Source organism: Aspergillus ochraceoroseus (assembly GCF_002846915.1).
Source record: "Aspergillus ochraceoroseus IBT 24754 chromosome Unknown P175scaffold_8, whole genome shotgun sequence".
In the NCBI taxonomy this organism is placed as follows: Eukaryota; Fungi; Ascomycota; class Eurotiomycetes; order Eurotiales; family Aspergillaceae; genus Aspergillus; species Aspergillus ochraceoroseus.
In genome coordinates this window covers 1,394,301-1,418,110 of record NW_024468483.1, presented here as the reverse complement: position 1 = coordinate 1,418,110, position 23,810 = coordinate 1,394,301, and the positions used below count along the sequence as shown (strand labels likewise).

The 23,810-nt window shown below is 48.9% G+C and overlaps 9 protein-coding genes across 9 annotated transcripts; 4 read left to right on the top strand and 5 right to left on the bottom strand.

Annotated features, from left to right (window-relative positions):
- The first annotated feature begins 96 nt into the window (after positions 1-96).
- On the top strand, positions 97-1,772 carry P175DRAFT_0504321 (uncharacterized protein). Its single transcript, XM_040897833.1, has 5 exons — positions 97-166; positions 305-350; positions 417-465; positions 530-1,175; positions 1,243-1,772. The coding sequence occupies exons 1-5, from the start codon at positions 157-159 to the stop codon at positions 1,656-1,658; spliced, it is 1,167 nt and encodes a 388-aa protein (XP_040749791.1). The 5' UTR covers positions 97-156; the 3' UTR covers positions 1,659-1,772.
- A 101-nt stretch (positions 1,773-1,873) lies between these two features.
- ctpA (Cu(2+)-transporting P-type ATPase CCC2) lies at positions 1,874-6,023 on the bottom strand. Its single transcript, XM_040897832.1, has one exon. It carries the CDS (start codon positions 5,838-5,840, stop codon positions 2,295-2,297), a length of 3,546 nt encoding a protein of 1,181 aa, XP_040749790.1. The 5' UTR covers positions 5,841-6,023; the 3' UTR covers positions 1,874-2,294.
- Positions 6,024-7,015: 992 nt separating this feature from the next.
- Positions 7,016-8,017, top strand: P175DRAFT_0511817 (uncharacterized protein; the record flags this gene model as incomplete). The annotated part of the gene is made up of 1 exon (XM_040898619.1): positions 7,016-8,017. The coding sequence occupies one exon, from the start codon at positions 7,016-7,018 to the stop codon at positions 8,015-8,017; it is 1,002 nt and encodes a 333-aa protein (XP_040749789.1).
- A 74-nt stretch (positions 8,018-8,091) lies between these two features.
- On the bottom strand, positions 8,092-10,354 carry rgsB (putative RGS domain protein (Rax1)). The gene is made up of 4 exons (XM_040892935.1): positions 9,704-10,354; positions 8,898-9,627; positions 8,622-8,844; positions 8,092-8,216 (listed from the first exon to the last, which is right to left on the bottom strand). Exons 1-4 carry the CDS (start codon positions 9,856-9,858, stop codon positions 8,167-8,169), a joined length of 1,158 nt encoding a protein of 385 aa, XP_040749788.1. The 5' UTR covers positions 9,859-10,354; the 3' UTR covers positions 8,092-8,166.
- A 198-nt stretch (positions 10,355-10,552) lies between these two features.
- gcnE (histone acetyltransferase GCN5) lies at positions 10,553-12,642 on the bottom strand. Its single transcript, XM_040899450.1, has 7 exons — positions 12,557-12,642; positions 12,391-12,491; positions 12,261-12,317; positions 12,000-12,208; positions 11,827-11,941; positions 11,060-11,767; positions 10,553-10,995 (listed from the first exon to the last, which is right to left on the bottom strand). Exons 1-7 carry the CDS (start codon positions 12,564-12,566, stop codon positions 10,975-10,977), a joined length of 1,221 nt encoding a protein of 406 aa, XP_040749787.1. The 5' UTR covers positions 12,567-12,642; the 3' UTR covers positions 10,553-10,974.
- P175DRAFT_0518763 (putative DNA repair protein Rad1) lies at positions 12,643-14,669 on the top strand (the record flags this gene model as incomplete). The annotated part of the gene is made up of 6 exons (XM_040899071.1): positions 12,643-13,009; positions 13,063-13,092; positions 13,161-13,215; positions 13,280-13,319; positions 13,405-13,479; positions 13,512-14,669. Exons 1-6 carry the CDS (start codon positions 12,907-12,909, stop codon positions 14,667-14,669), a joined length of 1,461 nt encoding a protein of 486 aa, XP_040749786.1. The 5' UTR covers positions 12,643-12,906.
- Positions 14,670-14,903: 234 nt separating this feature from the next.
- P175DRAFT_0504315 (MRX complex DNA-binding subunit) lies at positions 14,904-19,387 on the bottom strand. Its single transcript, XM_040897831.1, has 6 exons — positions 19,282-19,387; positions 19,143-19,170; positions 18,988-19,078; positions 18,845-18,928; positions 15,102-18,791; positions 14,904-15,033 (listed from the first exon to the last, which is right to left on the bottom strand). The coding sequence occupies exons 1-6, from the start codon at positions 19,283-19,285 to the stop codon at positions 15,025-15,027; spliced, it is 3,906 nt and encodes a 1,301-aa protein (XP_040749785.1). The 5' UTR covers positions 19,286-19,387; the 3' UTR covers positions 14,904-15,024.
- A 1,003-nt stretch (positions 19,388-20,390) lies between these two features.
- Positions 20,391-22,056, top strand: P175DRAFT_0504313 (GATA transcription factor LreB). The gene is made up of 2 exons (XM_040897830.1): positions 20,391-21,593; positions 21,650-22,056. Exons 1-2 carry the CDS (start codon positions 20,825-20,827, stop codon positions 21,691-21,693), a joined length of 813 nt encoding a protein of 270 aa, XP_040749784.1. The 5' UTR covers positions 20,391-20,824; the 3' UTR covers positions 21,694-22,056.
- On the bottom strand, positions 22,041-23,713 carry P175DRAFT_0367225 (uncharacterized protein). The gene is made up of 3 exons (XM_040892934.1): positions 23,275-23,713; positions 22,901-23,200; positions 22,041-22,840 (listed from the first exon to the last, which is right to left on the bottom strand). The coding sequence occupies exons 1-3, from the start codon at positions 23,505-23,507 to the stop codon at positions 22,432-22,434; spliced, it is 942 nt and encodes a 313-aa protein (XP_040749783.1). The 5' UTR covers positions 23,508-23,713; the 3' UTR covers positions 22,041-22,431.
- Positions 23,714-23,810: the final 97 nt, after the last annotated feature.

Genomic DNA, 23,810 nt, shown 5'->3' with positions numbered 1-23,810 from the left:
TCCCCGCGCCACCAATACGGTATTGTAATCACAATACAAGCCGTCCTGATTTATTTGTACCGCCTCGTTGCGCAACCGCAGATCGCGCTTTCAAGAGAAGCTTTCCCTTTCCAACGCCCTGACGTGGCCCTCTGGCTCCGATAAGTGCCGGGAGAAATGTCTCTAGGTAGGTCCAGCTTCGAGCAAGCTTCCTCTGTGTTTCTTTGGATTTTTTGGGTGTCGTGATTCCCCTCCGTCGAGCATCCTCCCGTCCTCGCCGCCAGCCCTCGGAAGTGTCCTGGACTAACTCTCAGCTTTACCGTAGATGAAGAAAGCTTGGAGATAGCCGCCAATGGCGGTTTGATGGATTGGTATGCTCTAGCTCTGGTCGCATTTGTGTTCTGGAGGTCTTGTGAGTGCTAACATGTCCATTATAGCGAGAAATGGCCAAGCCTTGTCGAGCCGCTGCTTGAGCGATTGGAATATGTGCGCGCACGAGAGCTTCGTCTCATCCAGCCTTGTCGCTGTGGATCTAACGATATGCAACTAGATCATGTACAATGTTTTCGTGATGCCGGAAATCCCCCCAGAGACTCCAAATACCTTACCTCTTCATCCTCCGTCGCTGAACGCGCCCACCTCGCCCTTGCTGCAAGATCCCAATTCCGCTCCGTCGAGTAGCAACAAGGAAAATGCAGCCCCTTCAGAATTACAGACCCCGCCACGACCTTCAACGTCATCAATGTTACCTCCATCCTCGATCGAACGTGTTCCTGATTCCCAGCCCGCATCTCAAATAGTCACCTCAAACGGGACCCTCCCGGCACCCTTACTATTACTTCTTCAGTCCATTAAATCGACACTGAGGTCTCTTTTTTCCTCCAAACCTCCTCATACTATCCAGAGACTTGCAGAGCTTATTCTTCGTCCCCATGTGCATTATAAGACCCTCCCAGCTTACTTGCGAGCCGTCGACCGCGTTGTCTCCGTCACTAGTACCGCAGACGTATTCCCGCTCCCAATGCAAAGCGGTGCCACGCAACTGAATGGCGTCATAAACGGGACTGAGAATACCTTTGTGTTTACGGATAATGCTTTAGCGAGTGACGAGTCTCTGGGGGGAGCTTTGCTGACTCCCATCCCGTGGCTGAACAATGCTGCTTCCTCGGAAACCGAAGGAGCCGCTATGGACGACGGTATTTCCCATACTCGATTTATTCTGATACTTCTTGAAAAGCAAGATCCTCTGACTAAATCTCCTAGATGCGGGAATTTTGACCTCTGCAGATCCGCTTCAACAGATTATGACCCAAGGAGTAAATCCTGAACAGCAACAAACGATAGAGACGGGCATTCTCGAGGGAGATATGATGGACAGCTCTGCCACACCGGCCGACCCCGCCGATGAAATCCCTCATGCTCGAGGCCCGTCTGTTCTCGGCGTGGAAGACATGGGTCTCCAGGATGGCAAGGGTGTTCAAATGACCCTGTTAAACACGGGTAGTGAGAATGACGCTTGCTCTACAGAACAAATGTCCCGAGACCAACCTGCTCAGTCATCCCAACCCAGCCCAGAAAACAAGGAATCCAGCCCTTCTACGAAAGACACTGATGGTGACGGGGACATTGCCCTCTCAGATGAACCTTCTTCTGCGTCTTGGGGAGTTGAAGCCCACTAACCAACCTGAGTGCAGATAGATAGAGCAAGAAAATCACAATGCAATTTTACTAGCAGCAGGAGTTTGCGGCCAGATTTCTCATTATACGATCACCATTTTTTTTTTTTTTTTTTTCATTAATTTGTTCATTTTATCTTTGGACTTGCCGCTACTTCATGATTGATGATCTGAAATATGACTTGGCCATGAGAGGTGTTTTGCATTGCATTTGTTTGTTTTCAGTGTCTAGTCCATTGTGTACCTTGTAGCTAGAACAGGATTCAGCTAGGAAATGAATGCATTACTTTGAAAGAGAATACCAAGTACACTGCTACTAGCACAGGGGCAGGGATAGGAATTGTACAGGTGTATTGTGTAGGTTGTATATCATTCAATAACATAAATCACGTAACAAATAACAAAAGGTATCGGGCAAAACAAGCACATAAAACATTGACAATCACAAGTTCCCAGGTCCAGGTCTAGCCAGGGTGTTGGTGAACTCAACAACAATCATCATCAAAAAATCAAAAGGAAAAAAAAATCATCAATGACATTCGATAAGCAGGTGTATAAACGCCTACCAGGCAGCAAACATACAACCTGGAATCGGAAACCAACAACACACACACAAAAACGAAAAAAAAAGACAGAGTTTTATACTGCAGGTTCAACAGTCTGGAGAGGGACATATCCGCCCTCGAGACTTGTTGTCTGGACCGGTCTCCCCGTGACATACGACCATGTCTTTGTAGTTGCGTTGCGGATCCATTGGACTGGGCCGTTTCTCCGACCAGAAGATCCAGTAACGGAGAAAAGGGCAGCATTCCACCAGCTCTTCTGTGGCCCGCGGAAACCAGCTGCAAGCTCCTTCTCGAGAAGCTCAGCGTCCATCCAGGATGGGCGTTTCCAGAATTTCAAGAGGAGACTGCTGACGACGACCGAAACACTGGAGAGAGCCATTGCTGCGCCGGCGGCCATTGGAGGGAGCATGTACCCGCCAAAGGGGAGGAAGAGGCCCATGGCGAACGGCAGACCAATGATGTTGTATGCGCAGGCCCAGATGAGGTTTAGTTTAATGCGGTTGAAGACGGAGCGGGAGAGAGCGAGACTTGCGGGCACGGAAAGAAGGTCGTCAGGCCGCATGAGGACAATGTCGGCTGCTTCCATCGCAACGTCGGTGCCGGATGAGAGGGCGATACCGACGGATGCTGTGGCAAGGGCGGGGGAGTCGTTGATACCGTCTCCAACCATTGCGACGCAGTCACCGGATTCTTGAAGGTTTGTGATGATGGACCGCTTTTCAGATGGGGAAACGGAGGCATGGACCGCGTCGGCTGGGATACCAACTGCTGTGGCGATGGCCATAGCGGCCGCTTGTGAGTCTCCTGTTATCAAGGAAGTGGTGATTCCCATTCGATGTAGGGCAGCAACCGCAGCGACTGCAGTTACCTTGATGGTGTCTTGGAGGAGAATGGTGCCAGCAAACTGTCCATCAATTGCAACATGAATCTGGGTGATACCAACAGGAGCCTTAGGTGCGTCGGAAACTTGCTCAGCAGATTCAGGGACTGGAATATGATTGGATTTCAAGAAAGTGGAGTTTCCAATTAAAACACGATAACGGATACGTTCAGCGCTGGAGGCAGGTTCAACCAAGGCAGATATGCCTTTGCCAACACAGGCATCAAAATCGCCCAAACTTCCCGGTAGCCCACCTTCTCCCGAGTGACCTGATTCAGTCTTTGATGCAGAGAAGATCGTCTTGCCAATCGGGTGTTCGCTGTTCATTTCAGCAAGTCCAACAATCAGCCACCAAAGCTGACGGCGCCATTCGTTTGACATCCAGTGACGCTCAATTTTTGTTTCTGCAACGCTCATTTTGCCGGTCGTCAACGTTCCGGTCTTGTCAAAGACAACATGATTTATTTTTGTGGCACTCTCAAGAACAGCGCCCCCCTTGACGAGAATGCCTTGTTGTGCACCAACTCCGGTACCAACCATCACCGCTGTCGGGGTGCTGAGTCCCAGGGCACATGGGCAGGCAAAGACAATGACAGATATGCACAGTTTTAAGCATACCATGACTTTGCCTCCGCCATCTTCTGAAACGAAAATTTTTGGAGGGTTGGGAAGCAAGTGGCTCATGAACATCCAGCCAAAGAATGTAGTCAGCCCAAGGCCGATGATTGTAGGGACGAAGTAGCCGGCAACAATGTCTGCCATTCGTTGAATGGAGGCCCGGCTAGTTTGCGCGTCCTGGACCAATTTGACTATCTTGCTGAGCTGAGTATCTTTGCCCGTACGAATAACTTTGAAATCTATAGAGCTTGTGCCATTCACGGTGCCTGCAATGACGATGCTACCCTTCGTCTTGTGGATTGGTAAAGCTTCACCGGTAATCATACTCTCGTCCACATACGTTTCGCCGCGAATAACAACACCATCTGCTGAAACCTTATCTCCTGGATGGAGGACAATAATGTCTCCGATTTCGAGAAGCTCAGTCGGGATAATCTTATGGCTAACTGGAGAGGAGGTTGATGACGGCTGTCGGTTCGCCGTGTCACTCTTGGTCCATTCTTCAGCTAGTTTCTCAGCAGCAATTGGGTCGTCATAGATAGTTGTCATTGACGGCGCTAGAGACATGAGCCGAGAGAGAGCCGCTGATGTCTGACCTTTGGCCCTATTTTCTAGCCATCGACCAAGAGTGATGAAAGTTATGAGCATCGTGCTGGTATCGAATACAGTGCTGGGTCGTGTATGGGGCTGGACAAGTACGGCGACCACCATAGTAAAAACACTGTAGAAGAAGGCAGCGGAGGTCCCCAGTATAACGAGGACATCCATAGTAGGTGAGCGATGCTTTAATGATTTAAAGCTGGTGACATAGAACCGTTTTCCAATGCCAAATTGTACGGGAATTGTAAGGGCGAGACAGGCCACATCCCCAAGGTAGAGGCCCGGAAGTAGTTGAAATTTGCCGAAATCGATCTTTCGGAGGTACATAGGTAGGATCATGTTAATCAGAAACACGGGAATGGCAAATGAAAGTGAAATTAGGAAGGCTCGCCTCCACTCAAGAACCTCTTTTGTCTTCGCCAGAGATTCCAGCTGTGCATTGTTATCATCAGAATCTGCCAGCAAGGCATTGTACCCGGCGGCTTCAATCGCGCCCACGATTGCGCGAATCCCAATCATGGAGGTGTCGTACGAAACAACCAGTCGAGATGTTGCAAAGGTGATAGTTGCTGAAACAACGCCCGATTTCTGCATGAGGGAGTCCTCCAGGCCCGTAGCGGAGTGCATATCGCGCAGGCCATGAAGGTCGAGCGTAACGTGGCTTAATCCTCCTTTCTGGGAGTGGGCTTGCATTTCTGAAACTACTCTGGCATCGAAACCCGCGTCTTCAATCAACTCGATGATCTTGTCAGACGAAAGGATGTTAGCGTTGTGAGTGATAATCGCCCGTTCCGCAAGCAAACTAATGTTGAATTGAACCAAGCCCTCTATCCCTTCGAAGGCACCCTGTACACTCGACGTACATGCACCGCACGTCATTCCCTCGATGGACACAGTAGTCACCGTTAACTGTGACGAAGGATCCGCAGATTGCTGAGAGCTGCCAGAGCCACCCCGGGGCGTCAAGGTTTCCAACACCTTGGCCCCAAAGCCACGATCCTCAATAACCTCCGCAATTTGCTCCGCTGAAATCGTAGACAGATCATGCTCCACTACCGCACGCTCTGAAAGTAATGAGACACTGACAGAACGTACACCAGGTGTCTCTGTTAGACCGCTTTCCACTGCGGAGGTACACGCCCCGCATGTCATACCCTCCACGGCCAATGTGGTGGATGCGATTTTCGTTTCCTCAGCCTCGAAAGCCCCATGCGCAGACGTCGGGATCGAGGAGCTATCGGTGGAAAGAACTGTCGCGTCGAACCCGCAATCTTCGATTATCTCGGCAACTTTTCCCGCAGGGAGGCGGGTAGGATCGTGATGTACAACGGCCCTGCCCATCATCAAGCTCACGGAGACCTCACCCGCCCCTTCGACACCTTTAAAAGCCCCTTCCACAGCAGAGGTGCATGCGCCGCATGTCATTCCGTCTACACTAACCGTTGTGGTAGCCATTTGCGACGATGATCGGCCTGCGGAGGGACCATCACCTTCGGCGCGTATTGCTGTGTAGGCCGCCATCTGCTCCGTGTTGATGGAGTGGGGAAGCAACAGAAGCCGGAAAGGACAGTTCGTCACCGCATAAGAACGTTCTCCTGGAGATTCCTACGGTCAACCCAGCAAAATATATAAAAGGAAAGAAGGGAGGAAGGGAGGGGGAGACGCAGAAGGTAACTAACAGGGCAAGGGAAGCAATTATTAAACGGTGGTGGATGCCATTTAAACGGAAAGATCGGAGGGATTACCTCACTTTGTACTCCGTACCAGACCAGACATACATCGGAGTCCGTAAGTTTCCACGTATCATGTACAGAGAAGTCGACAGAAGGCGGCTAAAGCTGGCGACAATAATAATAATATGATATAGTGGAGAATTTCAACTCCAAACACTTCAAGACCCTGAGCAAATTAGAAAGGAGCCGCCAAGGGGAGACTCATTGAAAGTTTTGGTCTCAGGCTCGAACAAGGGAAACTGAAATGGGGATGGAGGCGTTTTTTGTATGTATTGGTATGGTACAGGTATGGTACAAATAGGGCGCCGCCATGACCATGAGCAATTTTATTGAAGACCATATTAGGACCTGTGGATATTACTTAACAAGACTTGCGACTGCCCACGGGCTTTTCATAATCCCAGAAGTATCAGTACCCTTTGAATTATTTTTTTACTTTCGTAGTCAAGTGAGATCCACGATGACACTCCGACAGGTCTCGAAGCGCCTTCAATCATGTGTGTCCCATGTGTATGTGTTTTTGCTGACTGGGGGGCAGAATTTTCAGGATATAGCTTATTGTGCTTAGAGGAAAGTTCATCATGTTCAGACTAGGATTGGGATAACCTCATCAGGGTCAGAGATATGCAGACCAGGTAGTAGATACTCCGTACGGACTACGGAGTATCAAAAGTTGGATCTATATATTTCTGACTAAGCGACCCCGGTCCTCCAACCATCACCACCACCACCAAAGCAATCACCATCACAACATCATCCAAGTGGCCTAACATCCCCGGATTCATCTCACCACTCAGGAAGGCTAACCCAAACTCTAACCTCTCCCTCCCACCGAACTTCTTATTCCAACCTCAGCAACGTTAATCCTCCCTTTCTCAAACTTGACCTCAATCAACCACCCCCCCCCCTGCAACCGGGCAGTAGTTCCCCCGCATCTAAACAGATATCTATCGGGTATAGACAATGGACCAGATACACACCAGGGCTATGGATGCCCTCCAACCCTTCATCCACCTCGCAAACTCGAGCAGCGCCACATCCCCCCGGTTCGCAGCAAATATTATCACAAATGCCACCGCAAGTCCGCAGACCTACGTGTTCGCCGAATTGCTGGAGCGGCCCACAATCCAAGCTCTCCGCTCCCCAGACACTCCCGCAGAGTTCCACGGGTATCTGACACTCCTGGAGATCTTTGCCTGGGGCACATGGCAAGATTATCAAAGGACACCTAACCTCCCCCCTCTGAACGACGACCAAGCCCGCAAACTCCGTCTGCTTTCACTGCTGTCTCTATCTGCCACAACAAAGCCTCTCACCTACGATGCGCTCATGGGTGCTCTCTCCATCTCCGCCCCCGCAGATCTTGAATCCCTCGTTACTGCTGCAATCTACTCCTCCCTTATTACTGCAAGACTCTCCCCCGCTACAGCCCCGCCGACCGTAAACGTGACCTCTGTTGCTCCGTTGCGGGACGTGAAACCGCAGTCCCTGCCGACGATGATCTCAACACTCACACAATGGGAAGCCCGCTGTGGGGCTGTGATCAGCGATATCGAAGCCGAGATTGCCAAGATCAGAGCCGACTCTGCGCAACGCCGGGCGGAGGAAAGCGCCCGGGCTGCACTAATCGAGAAGACATTGGCGAGTTGGAACTCTGAGGGTAGTGGTGGTGAGGCAGGTGCGGGATTAGATGGCTCTGGTGGTCGGGCCACAGGATCGAAGAAGCTTGGGTGGAAGCCTCGGGATCTGGGGGCGGGCCTGAGGGGTCGAGGGATTATCGGGGGTGGTGGGAATAAGCGCGAGTTTAAGGCTGATGAGTTCGATGATGACGGGTTCTGGGATAATTCCACTGAGGGGGATCTTCCTGGGCCTGGGATGGATATTGATGAGGGTGCTGGAGCAAGAATGGGGTTGGGGAGTGCGGGGGCCAGACATGTAAAGCGGATTCTTGGAAAGAAATCATAGTACGATGAAAGATACGATGAAAGATGGACGGGGTAGATGGGGATGTAAACAAGGGCAACAATCACAAAATTCTTGCCTGATAGTTTTGCCTAGATTTCCCGAGGTCCATCGTAACTGCTACATGATACAAAACAAAATTTCCAATCAGGTCATTGCATTACGTGCAATCGCATTCGGATAGCCAACGAATTACCAAAGACTATATCCACAACACCAAGGGTTTCAGTAAAAAGTCATCGAACGTACACAAATCCAGCGGCGAAGGGGTATTATGAAGAAAGTGAATAGACAAAAAAAAAAAAAAAAGAAAAAAAAAAAAAAAACCAGTATTGGAGAAAGTAGACAGGGATGATGAACAAAGGCTGTAGACGGAGTAAGTCCAGCGGCCGCCCCTTGCAAGTTGGTGGCCAGAAATCTAGTCCACCAGGTCCAAGTAGGCCGTCCAAAGGCCTGGGACGCGTGGACTATAAGTAGGCGTGCTACTTTCCAGCCATCAGTGTCCCGAGACTGTGCACGGGACTGCTGCTGTGGGGACGAAATCCATACATGCTTGAAGAGAAGGTCCATGATTATAGCATTACCAGATTAGATTAGAGCATCGTACCAGGAACAAAAATAAACAAGACGCTCAAAGCAGTAGCAACACAGGCCGCAATGAAGACAGTGGCAGTGGCTCGCTTTGTCAAGAGTTTTCGGACATAAGGTTCGCGGATGGGAGACCAATTCATAAAGGTATATTCGCTGAACCCTACGAATGCCATCACTGGGTCGATCTTGTATTGATAAGAAACAACGAAGTAGGACGCAATGATAAAAGGCAGAATGACCTGAACCTTGGATTAGTATCTAGAAATTTTGACAAGAGTAGCTGTGTACGTACCCAACAACGGATATGCCTTGGCTTATCACGCAAAACCACATAGAACGCACCCCAGAAACCTCCACCGAAACTTATGAGGGCCAAGGCTAGGCGGGCAAGGATTGACAGTGGGACAAGATTACCGAGGGCCTTCGCCTGCAAAAACCCTGGAAAAGCATCGCGCTCCATCGCTTGGAAGACATAGTCTTTCGCCGGATCAAATACCTCGGGGTCGTCTCTGCCATCATCCTCAATCAAGTTGATGATGGATGAGACCATCTCTTGGGGTAGAACAATCTCTCTCTCGGCACCAGGAAGTAGGTATGTGTAAAGGATCTTCTCTGCGCTGGCGCGAATATCGGCGCGTGCCACCGTGTGACCAGGAGAGCTAGATTCATTCTTAGTCCCGAAGCTTGGGCGGGGAGGTTGTTCGTTTGACAAGGTGCGAGAGACAGCATTCTGTGATCCTAGACTGCTTTGTGGCGAGTGCTTAGAGGAAAGACCATCCGAGCGCAGGAAGGCGGACAGTCTTTGATCAGCTTCCCTCTCATCCAAATCACTAAGATCATGACGCAAGCCGGAAGGTCCAGCTTCCACTAGCGGGATATCGTTCATGCTCTCAAGGGTTTCCAAGGGGGTCGAAGAGCCTTTGCTTTCGGCTTTCTCAAGATCAGGCGTTGCTACAAGAACAGAGCGGCGTAGTTCTCGGACATAGTGACGGCAGAGAGACATGTGTTGCGATACATCGAGCCTATTCCAATCCGACGTTAGAATTGTAGGACCAAAGACGGCGTCCAGACGCGCCGTCGCCGATTACCTGTACATACCAAAAGTCCAAGTAGTCGACTGAGCGTTGCTGGTCGCGCATGTAGATATAGAAGGAAAAGAGATCGACAGGTGCAAGAGTCCGACGGCTGAGGACCTCGAACAGGGTTGGGAGGCGATTTCGCTGCTCCAGGTCGACCATACTGGGCGAAGCCATGATGAAAACGAGTGTCAATTAAAGCGAGAGGATAAGCAATGGGTTAGTTGGAGAGTGGCTTGAGGTATTCGAGTTCAGACCCGAAACAAAGGAGGGGCCGAAATAGGGGAAATCAACGGAACGATCGAGGTGGGTCGAAAACGAGAGTAAACAGTATATAAACCCTTCCACCAGGGTTTTATAGGATGCTTGACCCGAAATACAGCGCTCAATAATAGTCAATGGAAAAGAACGACAGGGCGAGTTGGGCGTGTGAACTTGGGGCGTAAAAGCTGCGCAGGGTGCAACGCCGTCTAGCACGATAAGGAGGAAGGGCCCCTTTGAAGAGTGGGAAGGGTTTGTGGGGAGATCGAAGGCAAGGAACCGACAACCACCAGACTGCAGCGAAGGTCAAGAACAAAAAACACAAGCCATGAAAGAAGCAGGACAACGGCCCAAGCCAGCCAGTGACAAAGACAGAGAAAATCGAGAGTGAGAGCGAGAGCAAGAGAGAGAGAGAGAGAGAGAGACAAAGAGACAAAGAGTGTGTGACGACTAACCTGAGGTACTCAAGAGAAAAACGGCCCGCCTCAATGATAATCCGAAATGAATGCTCCACCAACCTCAGCCAACAGGAAGAGTAAAACACCAGCAAAACACGTTCTTGACACCGGCAAGGAGACAGGCAATCCTTTCTAATATTATTATATTAACTATTGGTCTAGGTGTTGGTGACTAGTTACCTATTGTGGATGATGCAGATGAGAGTCAAGGAGGCAGGATGGATGCAGGAAAACCATCGAAATGCATGAACGCTCGGGATACATCCTGCATTTCCAAGTGGTGAGTCAAAATAGATACTCCGTACAGGAAAAAAAAAAATAATAATAATAAAAGAATAATGCTACAAATTCATTGGACAGGTCCGCACCCCCCTCTCCAATAAAGTCCATTTCCCCCATATAGTTCGAGAAGCAAGAAAAAGAAATGAAAAGGGCAAAAGCAAAACCGATAAATGCTCCACCATGCTGCAACGGGGTATTGGTTCATGATACAATAACAAATAGTCCTGAAATAACTATGATTCGCTCTCCTTAACTCCCAAAGATTTCACGCGACAAACCCAAAATCGATTCTTCAGTGGCCGTCTGCCAGGTGCTAGAATACACTGTCAGCTATGATAGATCCCCAAGAACACAAGCCATGCAGCGCTATTACTTACCGACCACTCGGGGATGTTTCGAATCTGCTGCCACATAAATTTCTCCAGCTTGTTCGCACTCTTGGCGTACGGTGTAGTCTCGTTGTTGTACCGTCGACAGTTGTCGAAGATCAACATTGCGTCTTTAATGAAGTCTTGTGGCGTTGGATACATGTCTTTCTCGTGTTTCTCCTCCATGCTTGACAAATCCATAGGCTCCTTAATGACTTCATAGTAATCAGGCACCTCATCACGATTGACTGGTTGAGTGAACGGCCATGCTGCGCTGTGATTTTGCATATCGTTGAGAAGGTGTAGTAGTTGATTGTAATTCGGCCCATGACGCGGTTGTCGTGCTAGCTCATCCATATCAGGAGACCATCCTGAATCCTTAATCGCGGGAATGCTCAACGGATCGATTTTACATGGCCCATTCTTCCACTCCTTCGGTGGAGCATGGATGATATGTGACCGACTGAAAGCGCGAATCTTCGCGTGTACCGCCTCCTTTTGTTTCAAGAGCATGCGCCCGACTTCAAGGTATCGAATCTTGGGAAGCATGGTACACTGCATGATCGTTCCTCCTTCATAATCCTTGATATATCCCATCCATATAGATTTATCCAGCTGAATCTCCTTTGTGAAGCCCTGTTTCTTGAAATAACCAATCGCATAGTTATCCGCATAGGTGAGGAAGTGCATAATATCTGATGTGGCTTTGACGTAATCCTAAACCCCGTCAATGTGAATGTCCATCGTTTTCAATTCAACCAGCTTCCATGTCATACCTTAAGATGAGACATCAGATGCGCGCCATATCCCTTCACCTGCTGGTCAGATGAAATGGCACAGAACACAATTTCTGCAAACCGGCGACTATTAAAAGGTCGGTAGGTGATTCCTCTAGGAACTAGTTAGCCATGTCTCTCATCTAGCCCTTGGGTCTCAGCGAGGAATATACCCCACGACCTCCAATGGATGTTTCACGATCGCCATAGAAAGATGCGATCTATCGTAGACTAGTCGCGCGATATAGTCTTTAGGCATTTTGGGGAGCTGTTTTTGGAAAATACACTTCAGACCGGTGAGGACAATGAAGCTGTCGCGTGACCCGTCATTATTAACGACCCGAAATTCAATCTCTCCCCGACGTTCTTCGATGACTGCAGGCTATCATGGTCATTAGAGATACCCCGATTCCGAAGGTAAAACAAGGCCTCACCTTCTCCGGAAATGGAACGATTCTCATCGGTGGCTTCGCAAGGGGATCATCTTCAGTCTATGCATAAGCCAGATAAGAATCAGATCAATCACTTTCAAGAATTCTTTCGAAAAATTCCGCAGGTAAATACCTTCAGTTCCCTTTCCAGAGAATCCGTGCGCGCCTTCTTGTTTTGTTGTTGGGAATCTGGGGAAAGAGCCTCTTCCGACGCTTTCCGCTTCGTGCCTGGGCCTAGGCTCTGTCAATATTACTATCTCACGAAAGAGATGTGATTCTCAAGCGGGCATTCCACTCACTATCCGTCATGTTGTATAGCGAAGACCCATAGATATTCCAACTGTCCGTCCTGAAAAAGCCGCGAACTGTCTTCTCCGCGTTTCTGAGGTCGTCGACGACGCTGATTGCTGACTGATCCGGGGAGGGGCCGATAATTGGGACGGAGACCGGCAGAACTATGGTCCGGCATACTTTGGGCCAGATCGACTTAACGGAGCTTCGAGAGCTGCATCCATATTCTCCCCGTCCAACGTTGTTGTAATGATTGTCATCTTCAACGACTCATTCATTTCGGGTTTCCAGTAAAATCCCTGTCTTTTCTATTTGATCTGCGAACCTGCTGGTCTGAGTTTGCCCTGTATCGTCCCCAATGTCTCTTAACCAGGTCTGGGAGGCAGCTTCCGCAAGCCCTTTTACTCCTCTTATCTCAAAGAACAGCCAGTTCTCCACCGGATTCGCCCTGTTGCTTCTCGGTAAGACTCAGAGCTCATTATATAAAGCATACAACCGCTAAGTAGGAGTTTAGGCTTCATTTTCACTGGACTTTTCGGTTTGAGTTAGTTGCATCTTCTCCCAACAAGATCATGCCAACTAGGCCAAGTTCTTACCTGTTGTGTCTCATAGATCGTTCCTTGTTGAGCATTGCATCCTTCGGGGTTCCAGCCTCTTTGGCTTTTGGGTGAGATCCTTCCTCCTGCGAATCCACCCATGAGCAATTGCTGACGCGTTTATTTGCACTATAGTTTCGGGGCCGTGTTTATGATCTGTGCCGTTGGAGTATACGTTTAAGTAACGGATTTTCCCTGAATACTTAATGTACAATCCCTTTAAAAAGGCAGAAGGGCTGTATCATTAGAAACACCGCAAGTTTCTCATTGAAGCCTGTCACAATTTAATTCCCGGCGTTTATTGTTCTATACTTCTTTATATCTATTTGCACTCTGTACGGATACACAATCCACAATCATGGCGGAGGCAGGCCCTATCTTCACTGCTGTCTCTAGCAATGCGCATCAACTATATGCCCTACTTCATTGCATCGGGTTTGCGCAAAATGCCATGGTGCAAATCACACCAGACGGAATCCGGTTTTCCGTGGAAGAAGGGCGAGTAATTCAAGGCCTTGCGTTTCTTGATAAAGCTCTCTTCACTACTTATACCTTCAACCTACCGGCAATCAATAACGAAAACGAAAATCCAGTGGTGGACAGTTCCGCGTCTGAGAACTTAGACTATCCTCACTTTGTTGTCTCGTTATCAGCCCTACTCGAAACATTGAAAATCTTCGGCATAGGCGATTCCACTGCCACAAATTCCATGAGGGCCGCTAGTGTTCAACCGTCAAATGTTTCTGCAACGAGTGCATTCACAGCCCCTTCGTTACTTCTTAATCGCTCTTGCACATTTCAATATTTGAGTCATGGCTCTCCTCTCAGCATTACCTTGGCCGAAACCGGCGTGAAAACTATTTGTGAACTCACAACTTACGAATGTGATGAGGGTGATCTAGATATCCCCTTTCAGCGAGACGGCATTATCATGAAGATCATCATGAGATCTGCCTGGTTACACAATGCAATCACCGAACTCGGCGCCACAAACCCTCAGGTCTTGAAAATATCCGCATCTGCAAAGCAGGAACCTTTCTTCACGCTTTCTGGCTCTGGAGGTCCGTTCAGTGAGTCTTTGGTGGAATTCTCAATTGAGCAAGATAACCAAAGCAGCGGAAATCCATCCGACTTGCATCGCAAAGTCTTGACCGATGACGGGACATCCCGTTCACGCGCGACAAGGGCCAAGCTTGCCCCGACCGTCACAGAGACTTTCCTTGTGAGCCCACCATCCTCCATGGGCACTCGCATCAAACAAGATTATCGGTTTTCCTTCATTCAGAAAGCTTCCCATGCCATGGCCGCAGCCAACAAAGTAAGCATTCGGGGCGATAGGCAAGGGGTTCTAAGTCTCCAATTTATGATTGAATTCGATGGCACGGGAGCCATCACTACCAACACCGGCTCACGGTCAATTAAAGAGGCACCAGCATCTACTGTGAGCTTTGTGGATTTCCGCTTTGTGCCGATGCTCGACGAGGATGAGCTTAGGGATGAAGTGACTCATGATGCTTTCGAGTAGAATGCACCACAGGTGGTTGAAAGCCTGAGTCTTTACGGTGAGGTTTTCTAAGACGTTCAGATGTAATGGTTTTTACTACATATAAGGGTCTATATTTCACAAGAAAAGCTTTGCACTTCACAGCGTTGTAGTATTCTGATTAAACTGAGGGCTAAATTTCTCCCTGCCCCAACGCCAGCCAAATATGTTACAAGAAGGTAAGTATCAGGATATACAGAAATAGAATAGGGAAAGAAAAAAAAAAAAAAAAAAAAAGGTAGGTGTAAATTTTTTTTTTTTTGAATTCCACAATAGGAGCGCGCGCGTACATGTCTCCGACTGAAAGACAAATCAGCTGATACCAATAGGTGTAAAATTACATCACCTAGCGAAAGTTAGAAACCAGCAAACGAACAATTAAGTGCTACATGAGTAAAGGGTTCCAAATCTTACCTCGGCAATAGACTGCCTCTCAATAATGGACTTCTGTCTCTCGTTTCTCGAAACACGGTAATAGTAGTCACTAAAGTCGCCGCACTGCATATTGCGCAGGAACTCTTCATCATGGGTGATCACAATGAGCTGGAAATTCGCCTGCTGCTGACGAGCGCGAATGATGTCGTGGAGGGACGCAGCTAGGGACCGGATATTGTCTCTATCCAGGTTAGTGGTGGGTTCATCTAGGGCGATAAGGCCACAATTGACGCCGAAACACTCGGCGAGGGCGAGCCGGATGATGATACTCGCGAGGACCTTTTGGCCAGCACTGCAGCGGCCGCGCATATCCATCTCCGCGTCTTGTTTGACCATGCAGACTCGGTAGTTGTAGGAGCGGTTGCCCTTGGCGTTTTCATTGTCGGAGCGGATGAGGATCGTGTCGACGTCGGTGCCGCGGTAGGTCTTTTGCCAAAGCTCGCCGATGATGGCGTTGATTTCTTCCATCTTCAGCCCGTGGTACTTCATGATGGCCTTGTCGAGAGCGCTACCGTAGCGGGCTAAGTCTTCAACGGCAGCTTTGGTGGTCTCAACCTTGATGTGTGCTTCCTTGTACTTGAAAGCTGCGTCCTTGTAGTCGGTGTTCCAATCCGTTAGGAGTTGCATCAATTGATCGTCCTTGGATTTCATCTCTCCCATTTTACTGGATTGTTTGGCTGCAAGGGCGTTGTGTTCGCGCGTTCGACGTTCGGATTCTTCTTTGAAGCGACTCCGGTCAACTTCCGCGTTCTGCGCGGCCAGTTGTTCGATTTCTGTCGTAACTTTGTCAAGCGATCGGGTCGCCTGGCGGTATGTCAGGTTATCTGCGTACTGCCGTTTGGTGTTTTCGCTGTCCTTGAGTTGCGCAGATATCTTGTTAATCGCCTTGGTTATGGTGGCTTGTTCGGCTTCGAGCTGGCCGATTTCCTCTTCAATAAACTGGAGCTCCCGTTTGCTGCGATCAAGCTGGCTGGGGCCACCTCGCTCGTTATATGCATCGATTTCTTCATTCGCAAGTTCAAGCTGATGTATGTTGTCGGAAAGTTGAGAAATTGTTTGCTGCATCTCCCTTTCGCGCGCCTCAGCTCGTTGGCTGATATCGTCATACTTGGCTTGGATTTTGAGTAGCTCCGGTGTTAAGTCCTCGATGTCTTTGTCGGCCTTCGCTATTGCTTGACGTTGCTGGCTGTTCATATTCCTATACTCCTCTATGCGCGCAAGGAGATCTGCTTTCCTTTCGAGCTGGAATTTGGTATTGTCAAGGCTGCTTTTCACGTCTCTGAGTTGTAGCTCTAGGCTGTTGAGCTCCGTTCGGGCTTGTTCCTTATCACCTGTAACCTTGGAGAGAGATTTCTTAAGTGCCCTAGAATGTTCTCCAATGCGGGCTATTTCGTCCTGAATATCTTCAAGGGTGCGCGGGGTACCCGAATCTTGCTTCTTTGACGAAAGCTCCTCAATCTGGGAGGTAATGGACTTGATTTCACTGTCATATCTGACAATGGTGTTGACCGTTTTAGAAAGAGCCTCAACATCTCTCTTTTTCTCTGTCTTGTCGTCGACAACCTTGTCGCGATCCTCCAGTTGCCCCAGGAGCTCATCCCGTTGGAGGACGTACTTGTCCTCATCCTTCTTTAGATCCGGGATCTCGGTTTGTTTAAGACGAGACCAGGTATCGTAGGCGGTGCTAGCCGCACGAGCCGCATTGAGATCCTCCTCAAGGTGTCGCACCTCCTCATCTTCCGCATCGCGTTTGGCTTTCTTCACCAGGTTCTCCAACTTACTGCGGAAAGCAGTCAGTTCATTCTCACTTTTGAACGGCCGGGTGCACAATCGGCAAACTTTCGCCTGCTTGACGGTCTCCAGGCAGGTGGCCATGTACTCCCCAATACCCGCATACTGTTCGGCGTCCTTCCTCGCGATATCAAGTTGAACCTGCCGTTGCTTGACCACTTCGGGGTACTCTTCGGGTTCATCGTCGATCGCGTCACGGATTTCCTGTATACATTCCTTGAGCTCTTTCTGGCGCTGATCTAATGTCTTCTTGATGTTATTTAATTTAAATTCGACCTGTTCCAGCTCCCTGCTGATGCCATCTCTTGCACGTTCGGCATTAGATACGGCCTTCGATTCGTCTTCTAGCGTCCGGTGGAAGTCCTGCTCGAGGGTTTCGGGTTTCCAATTTTGATCAACAAGCTTCGAAAGACGATCGCCATGGGCGCCCCTCATAGTCTCCAGGCTCCGCTCTCGCTCCTTTAGCTCCTTCTTCAAGTGATCTAATCGGGCCAGGTCACCTGCCTTCTTCGTTGCTTCGATAAGCTCCGAGTTCAGGCGAGAACTTTCATCTTCGAGCCTGCGAATCTCCGAGTTCAAGTCCTGAATTTCTTCATCCCATGAGGCCGCTCGACTGCGCTCCTTGGCCTGGTCCAAACGAGACTGGATATCCTCTACATTGGATTCGAGAGCCGCTTGAACACCTTCATCAACACTGATTTCATTGAGCTTCCCCTGGTAGTTAGCTGCCTCCTTATCATTGGCGGCTATCTGCCTTTTGGCAGCATTCTTGCTTTCCTGCAATGCGGATTTTTCCTGTCCGATATTGTTTAAAGATTCCTGGGTTTCACGTAGTTCAGTTTGTGCTTCCCGTTTGGCTCGATCTAGGGATTGAGTGTGATCCTTCAATATTTTCCGGATTTTTCTCAGGAATTCATCAACCTCATTTTGATCCACAATGCTATCAAATCCCCGAATATTGTAGCTCCGCGCGAGCTCCTTCGACATTCGTTCTCGCCTCTCCACTTGGCGCTCAAAGTTGGCCTTGTCATTTTCGAACTTTCCGTATTCGGCCTGTTTAAGGCCCAGCTTTTGTCGAGTTTGTTCGATCTGTTCTTTGATCTCCATGTATTTTTCCTTTTGTGACTCCTCTTGCTGCTGGTATTGGATTTGCTTGGTCTCGAACTGCTCCAGGTTGGATTCTAACCACTCATCCGGATCGTCAAGCTCGACCAAATGCCGCTTGAGGTTATCAATTGTCGACTGGATACTTTTCGCCTCGATGCGTTTGCCTTCTAGTGCTCCCAGGACTTGGGCATAACTTTCAGACTCCCGCCAGGCTTTGTCCGCAAGCTCGGCTACACGACGCATCTCCTGAGAAAGCTGGTGAGTTTCCGCACGCAAAGCTTCAATTTCATCCTGCAGTTTGATAGATCTCTTCTCAGCCTTGTCGGCTTTCTCCTTATCTTCCTTGGCGTGCTGTTCCATAATTTTATACTTGGCAAGCTCCTCGTTCTGCTTTTTCCGCAAGGATTTGATATTGTCGATAGCCTTGGTGTACTTGATCGCTTCAAAAATCTCATCAAACCGTTTCTTCAAGACCGAAGGTTCGCTCATCGGCCATAGACTCTCATCCTGGTGACAGAAGATGACGGAATCCAGAATAGCTTTCGAGACACCGAGATATTGGGGCATAATCTGGTCCAGTTCTGCAACGCGAGACGAAATGGCGGTTCGCTCACCATCCTTAACCATCAATAGCTGGCCCTCTAATGTCTTCTGTTGCCGCGTTGTCTTCTTGACTGTGAGCTGCAAGCTCCTGGTCGCTACCATCTTCGCACCGGACGTTCCCTTGAAGGACAGCTTCACCTGAGCTAGGACTTCTTTTTCTCCGCAAAGCTATCTCATCTCTTAGTTATAATTCCTTTACATCGGGGTATCCATCGCCATACCTTCGGATCGTGGATAAACGCGCCGCCCTTACTATTAGGTGGCAGGTCACCGGTTGTAGCATACTTGAGGCATTCGATAATGGTCTAGACGGCCGTGTTAGCGTCAGCGGTTTTGATTGATCACAAGAACTAAGGATCACTACCGTCTTTCCAGATCCATTGTATCCGACGATGAGGGTAAGAGGGGTGTGAAACTGGATGGTCTCGCTGCGTGTGTTGTCGAACGAGCGAACACTAGAACGAATATTTAAATCAGCAAATATCCTTATAGACAATTCAAAATTTCTCAGAAACTCACCCCAAAATGGAAAGTTTGTCTATCTTCGCTGTGATGCGGATTAGTCTGTCTGTTTGTTTCTAGACGTCATGGGAGTGAGTACTTACACCTACCTGATGTTAGTGAATCCAGCGGCACAAAATTGCGAGAATCTGCACTTACATATTTAAAAGAAAACACACGCCTCAGCTCTTCAATCTTAGACACGCTTAGGGAGAGATGAAAAGAGGTCTAGAGTGCATCCTGTCGCTCGGCAGGCAGATTTGTCTCCTCGTTGTCTGCCTGCGCGTCGGCCTTGGAGAAAGACGCGGGGAAGAGCGCGCGCGATCATGTGACTATAGGGTCTATTGCTGCGAAAAGAAGCCAGGTTTATTCTTGATTTAATTATGAGGATAACATGCACATTCTAGTTAGCAATTAATCATAAATCAGTGTATTTTTGCAGGCACCAAGATGGTATTCTTTCTCAACACCTTCACAGGCCTTCCTGGCCTTAGCCGACCCATTGCAGTTCCGGAACCAACATACGGAGTACGGAGTACAGAGTACTACTGAGTAGGAGTAAGGGGGTTAATAGTTGCTGATGATTGATAGTCATGTCAATCTTTGGGATCTTGAGAATAAGGACTGTGTTTTCAAAAACTCATTCGTGCACTCTGGTGAGCGAGGTTATGGCAGACATCACTACTGAGGTGTCCCAGCCCTTCCCTTCCTTGTGGCCTTTTTTTTAACGACTTCGTAAGAGGACTGGACTGCAGAGACTGGATCGCATCGATCATTTGTAGAGCGTAGACAGAGTATGAGAGCATAGTGAACTCATAGTCTCATGGTCATTTGGCAACCGTCTGTTCCAAAATAACACCCGCTTATGACAGGCCTTTTTTGTCGCTCTCTCTCGGCCTGGATAGCTTTTGCATGTGGAGCAACACCGAAGATGCCTGTGCAGGACCAATCATAGCAACAAGATGCTATGGCGGCCCCTGATTCCGGCTACACGTTGAATGGATGGAATCCTCCCGTTGTGACAACTTGCTGGATGTCACTTTTATTGGCAACTCATAGTGGGTCAGGACACCCTGGTATACAGGCAAGAATTGACAGCTCTAGCCTGCTTTCTCTTGTCTTTGTGGATGTGTTTGTGCATGCATGCCTGTGTGTGTGTGTGTGTGTGTTTGTAGATGGTGTAAGAGGTGTTTGAATGTAAGGTGAGACCTTTTTTTATCTTCTGCTCTGCGTCTTCTCTCGCTTCCTCAGCACACCCTTTTTTTTTTTTTTTTGCCTCTTTCGTCACCCCACCCCAACCTAGAAAAAGGACAATGGACCTCGCCCATCGCCACCATCGAGTAGTGCAAGGCACTCACATTTACGGACTTCAGACAGAGGCTGCATCCACACCATATGAAATGGCAATGGAAACACAGCGGATCCCTCGAACTCTTGGGCCAAGTTTCGGGTTACAGGCCTCGACACTCAACCAGTCTGCTGCCCCTAGCCGGTCCGTAGAACAGCCGTGGCCGAAGCGCGTTCTGAGTGAGATAAGAGACCTGCTGCTTCTCCTCAGCCCCGATGGCAGAGTAATGTATGCCTCCCCGTCATGCAAATTCGTCACGGGCTTCGACTCTGCGCATTTGGAACAGAACCTTCTCTCGCGATTTATTCACGATGACGACAAAGCGGTGTTCACACGGGAATTAGAGGAGTGTATGGCGGTGGCCCGTCCCCTCCGGTGCCATGTCCGTATCTACAAATTCGACAACTCGTCGTGTCTCCTAGAAGCGCATGGCCATCCACATCTAACACCTATCAACGCCGCCGGTAATCAGAGACAGCTCTGTCATGGAGTTTTCGTCCTTTTTCGACCTTACCCCACGCGTAGCTCCCAGCTGCTCGACTCTTTCTTGGAACACAAGGTCGAAAATATCCGGCTAAAAGAACGCATCGCGCAACTAAAAGAGGAGGAGGAGGAAGACCTAAACGCCGCCCAGCAAGCGAAGCAAGCATCCTCAACGATCACAAGCTACCCAGTCGCCCAGACCACTCATCAGGTCTTCGCTCCATCTGGTCCGAGCAACTTCGCCTCCCTCCGGGACACATCAACATCCGGGGAAGAGAACGAATCCTCAGACACGCTTGACAACGTGAACGAACCGGATTCACAACCTCTCCTCGACCAAGCCATCAGTCGAGCCGTCGCCCAGGGCGAGGATATGTCGCATATCGATGGAATCGAACTCATGACAGGTCTATTTTACGGCGACGGAGAGAGATCCCAGGGTATCAGTACTGGTATCCGCCATGGCCGTCTCATCCAGTGCACCGGTGTACCCTCTAATCCAACCCTGATCGCCACGGACGGAGAAAGAAGAAAGAGATTAAAGGGAGAATATATGTGCACTGACTGTGGAACAGCAGACTCGCCCGAGTGGAGAAAAGGTCCTGAGGGACCCAAGACTCTATGTAATGCTTGTGGATGTAGGTTTCTTTCCTCCCCCTTTCTTTCCTTACTAACAACAGTGTTTCCTCTCTAGTGCGATGGGCCAAAAAGGAGAAGAAACGTCAAGACGCACCCTGATTCTCCATTGTATACCCACCCCTCTACGTGTCTGTTCCGACACGTTATTTTGCTGGTTTTTTTTTATGTCCTGTTTTCTCCTTGCGAGGCTTGAGTAATGAGGGGGTCGAAACCGAACCATCGGAAACTGCCGTTATACCCATGCGCTTTAATCTTCCAAGCGTGATTCTTTTTTTTTCTTCTTCTTTGAGTTATATAGGGGCTGCCCGTGGGTTCTCCTATTTACAATTTGGCCTGCCGAAATTTAGGTAAGAGGTCAATACAATCACTTAATTTTTGCGTGGTATCTTTTGGTGTACTATGTATGGTTATCCTAAATCAGAAAGCTTTTTAAGTCAGTGATTTTTAAAAATGCGTTGGAAAAAGCAAACCGGCCTTAAACCATGTAAACGTCCATGATGATGAAGAAAGCTTGCCCGAACAATATGGAAACCATAATTATTGCGCTTCTGGCCAAGGCCCCTGGAACGCGCCCAGTGTAATGACGCAATTAATTTGGCAATATTAAATAAATGGCGAGGTAAGCTGCTCCTGGTGCCCCCTTTCACTGCAAGCAAAAAATGGTATCAACATGACTAGGTACTCCGTATGAGTTCAACAAGGAAACTCGACATCATCATCATAGTTTTCAGCAACAAGTAAGAACACTATATAAGTGATAACATTCTCACACCCATCATAGACACTCGACCGACAGCACAACCTAATTGTGGAATGAGGCAGAAAGGAGAAAGCGTTTCATTTTTTCAGCGCCTTCTTGGGGGGTGGAGGGAAATATATCTGAGGCTGTGGCTGTTTTACAGATGAAGCAGCCTCCACCTCTTGCTGGACCGCAGGTGGCGGCGGGTTTGGGGAGCTGAAAGTTTCCCGGAGGGGGAGATCGGAGGAGCTCGGGGTGTCCAGTCGGTTGAACGCCAAACTCCTGGGTATCATCACCGGCATTGCTGGAAGAGGATATGTCGCTGTACCGGGGTTCATGGGGACAGCCCTGGGCGTCATAGGTATGAAGCTGGGAGACTTCAGGATCATGTCCTCGTATTCCTTCATCGTTCTTTTTTCTTCGAGTGCTTCTTCACGCTCAGCACGCTCCTCATCCGTTATGAAGCAGTTGTAAACCGCAACAACAAACTCGACAAAATAAAGAACTCTGCACAAATCTATCAGTATCAAAGAGCGAAGCGACCGCAGGAACGGAATATCATCTTACATAATGACGATGGTGAATGCAAAGAGCGACTTTGCTTGCTCGCAATATCCAATATTGCCTTTATCGTAAGCAACACTACAGCTCTTGGCAATATACCACGGCGCGCCACGTTGTAAATGCCTTGGGTCGGATGTGTCGCTGCCTGCTTGAAAAGAGGCAGATGCGCAGTAGATAGCCACTAACCCAGCATGGAAAAATGCTGATGGGGCTGGGTATAGGATGCGAAGGACATGAAGCGGAAATTTGGTGATGAAGATAAACGTGCTCAAAATAGCAATGACTAAATTATAATTCGTGGCACTATTTGATATTAGCCTTGAAATCACCTTGCGTCTAAGAACGGGAGATAGCAACAAGGTATAGGTTTAACATACAAGGAGCTCCAGACCATTGGTGTCGTGTAAGGTCGATAGTTAGCAGCTGCATAGATAGCCGCGTCAGGAGAGCTGTTGAAGCCATTATCATAGCCGTCCTGCCATAGTTTGGTCCGGTACCGATTGTGCGAAGCAATACCAGTAAATGTGAGGATGATGATGATGAACGGTAGCTCCAGGGCGATTAAGATGAAAATAAGCCTGTCATTGCGGTACTTTCTCGCCACATACATGGTGGTAGTGTTTGCCGGTGTTGCAGACCGACTCGCTGAGAGTATACGAAAGAGGATATTATTGTTTTTGCTTGTTCAGAAAATCCAAGAGTGTACTAGCGGCCAGACCGGCTGGCTGGAGGTTCAGTTCACTTGCATCTGAAGCCAAGCAGTCGGACTTACGAAAAAAAAAGATAAGAAGAGAAAGTAAGCAACGGAGAAAAAAGGGCGAAGAGCCCAGGCTGGGAAAGAGGCCATTGATATGGAAATTGAGAGTTCCCCCCAGGACCCGGAGGGCGGTCATAGTAGGCCTATCGAGTCTCT

Excerpts from the sequence above, each read along its gene's own strand:
- P175DRAFT_0504321 (XM_040897833.1), top strand. Across the intron at positions 351-416 it reads AATGGCGGTTTGATGGATTG|CGAGAAATGGCCAAGCCTTG; the intron begins GTATGCTCTAGC and ends TGTCCATTATAG. Across the intron at positions 466-529 it reads TGCTTGAGCGATTGGAATAT|ATCATGTACAATGTTTTCGT; the intron begins GTGCGCGCACGA and ends ATATGCAACTAG.
- rgsB (XM_040892935.1), bottom strand. The coding sequence starts at position 9,858 with ATGGCTTCGCCCAGTATGGTCGACCTGGAGCAGCGAAATCGCCTCCCA. Across the intron at positions 8,845-8,897 it reads CAAGGCATATCCGTTGTTGG|GTCATTCTGCCTTTTATCAT; the intron begins GTACGTACACAG and ends TCCAAGGTTCAG. Across the intron at positions 8,217-8,621 it reads CTTGTTTATTTTTGTTCCTG|TCTTTGGTAATTCGTTGGCT; the intron begins GTACGATGCTCT and ends TTGTGGATATAG.
- gcnE (XM_040899450.1), bottom strand. Across the intron at positions 11,942-11,999 it reads CATCCATTGGAGGTCGTGGG|AGGAATCACCTACCGACCTT; the intron begins GTATATTCCTCG and ends ACTAGTTCCTAG. Across the intron at positions 10,996-11,059 it reads GAAACATCCCCGAGTGGTCG|CACCTGGCAGACGGCCACTG; the intron begins GTAAGTAATAGC and ends AGTGTATTCTAG.
- ctpA (XM_040897832.1), bottom strand. The coding sequence starts at position 5,840 with ATGGCGGCCTACACAGCAATACGCGCCGAAGGTGATGGTCCCTCCGCA.
- P175DRAFT_0504313 (XM_040897830.1), top strand. The coding sequence starts at position 20,825 with ATGGCGGTGGCCCGTCCCCTCCGGTGCCATGTCCGTATCTACAAATTC. Across the intron at positions 21,594-21,649 it reads TCTATGTAATGCTTGTGGAT|TGCGATGGGCCAAAAAGGAG; the intron begins GTAGGTTTCTTT and ends TTTCCTCTCTAG.
- P175DRAFT_0367225 (XM_040892934.1), bottom strand. The coding sequence starts at position 23,507 with ATGTATGTGGCGAGAAAGTACCGCAATGACAGGCTTATTTTCATCTTA. Across the intron at positions 23,201-23,274 it reads CCAATGGTCTGGAGCTCCTT|TGCCACGAATTATAATTTAG; the intron begins GTATGTTAAACC and ends AATATCAAATAG. Across the intron at positions 22,841-22,900 it reads GCATTCACCATCGTCATTAT|AGTTCTTTATTTTGTCGAGT; the intron begins GTAAGATGATAT and ends AGATTTGTGCAG.
- P175DRAFT_0504315 (XM_040897831.1), bottom strand. Across the intron at positions 19,079-19,142 it reads GACAAACTTTCCATTTTGGG|TGTTCGCTCGTTCGACAACA; the intron begins GTGAGTTTCTGA and ends TATTCGTTCTAG. Across the intron at positions 18,792-18,844 it reads CGTTTATCCACGATCCGAAG|CTTTGCGGAGAAAAAGAAGT; the intron begins GTATGGCGATGG and ends GAGATGAGATAG.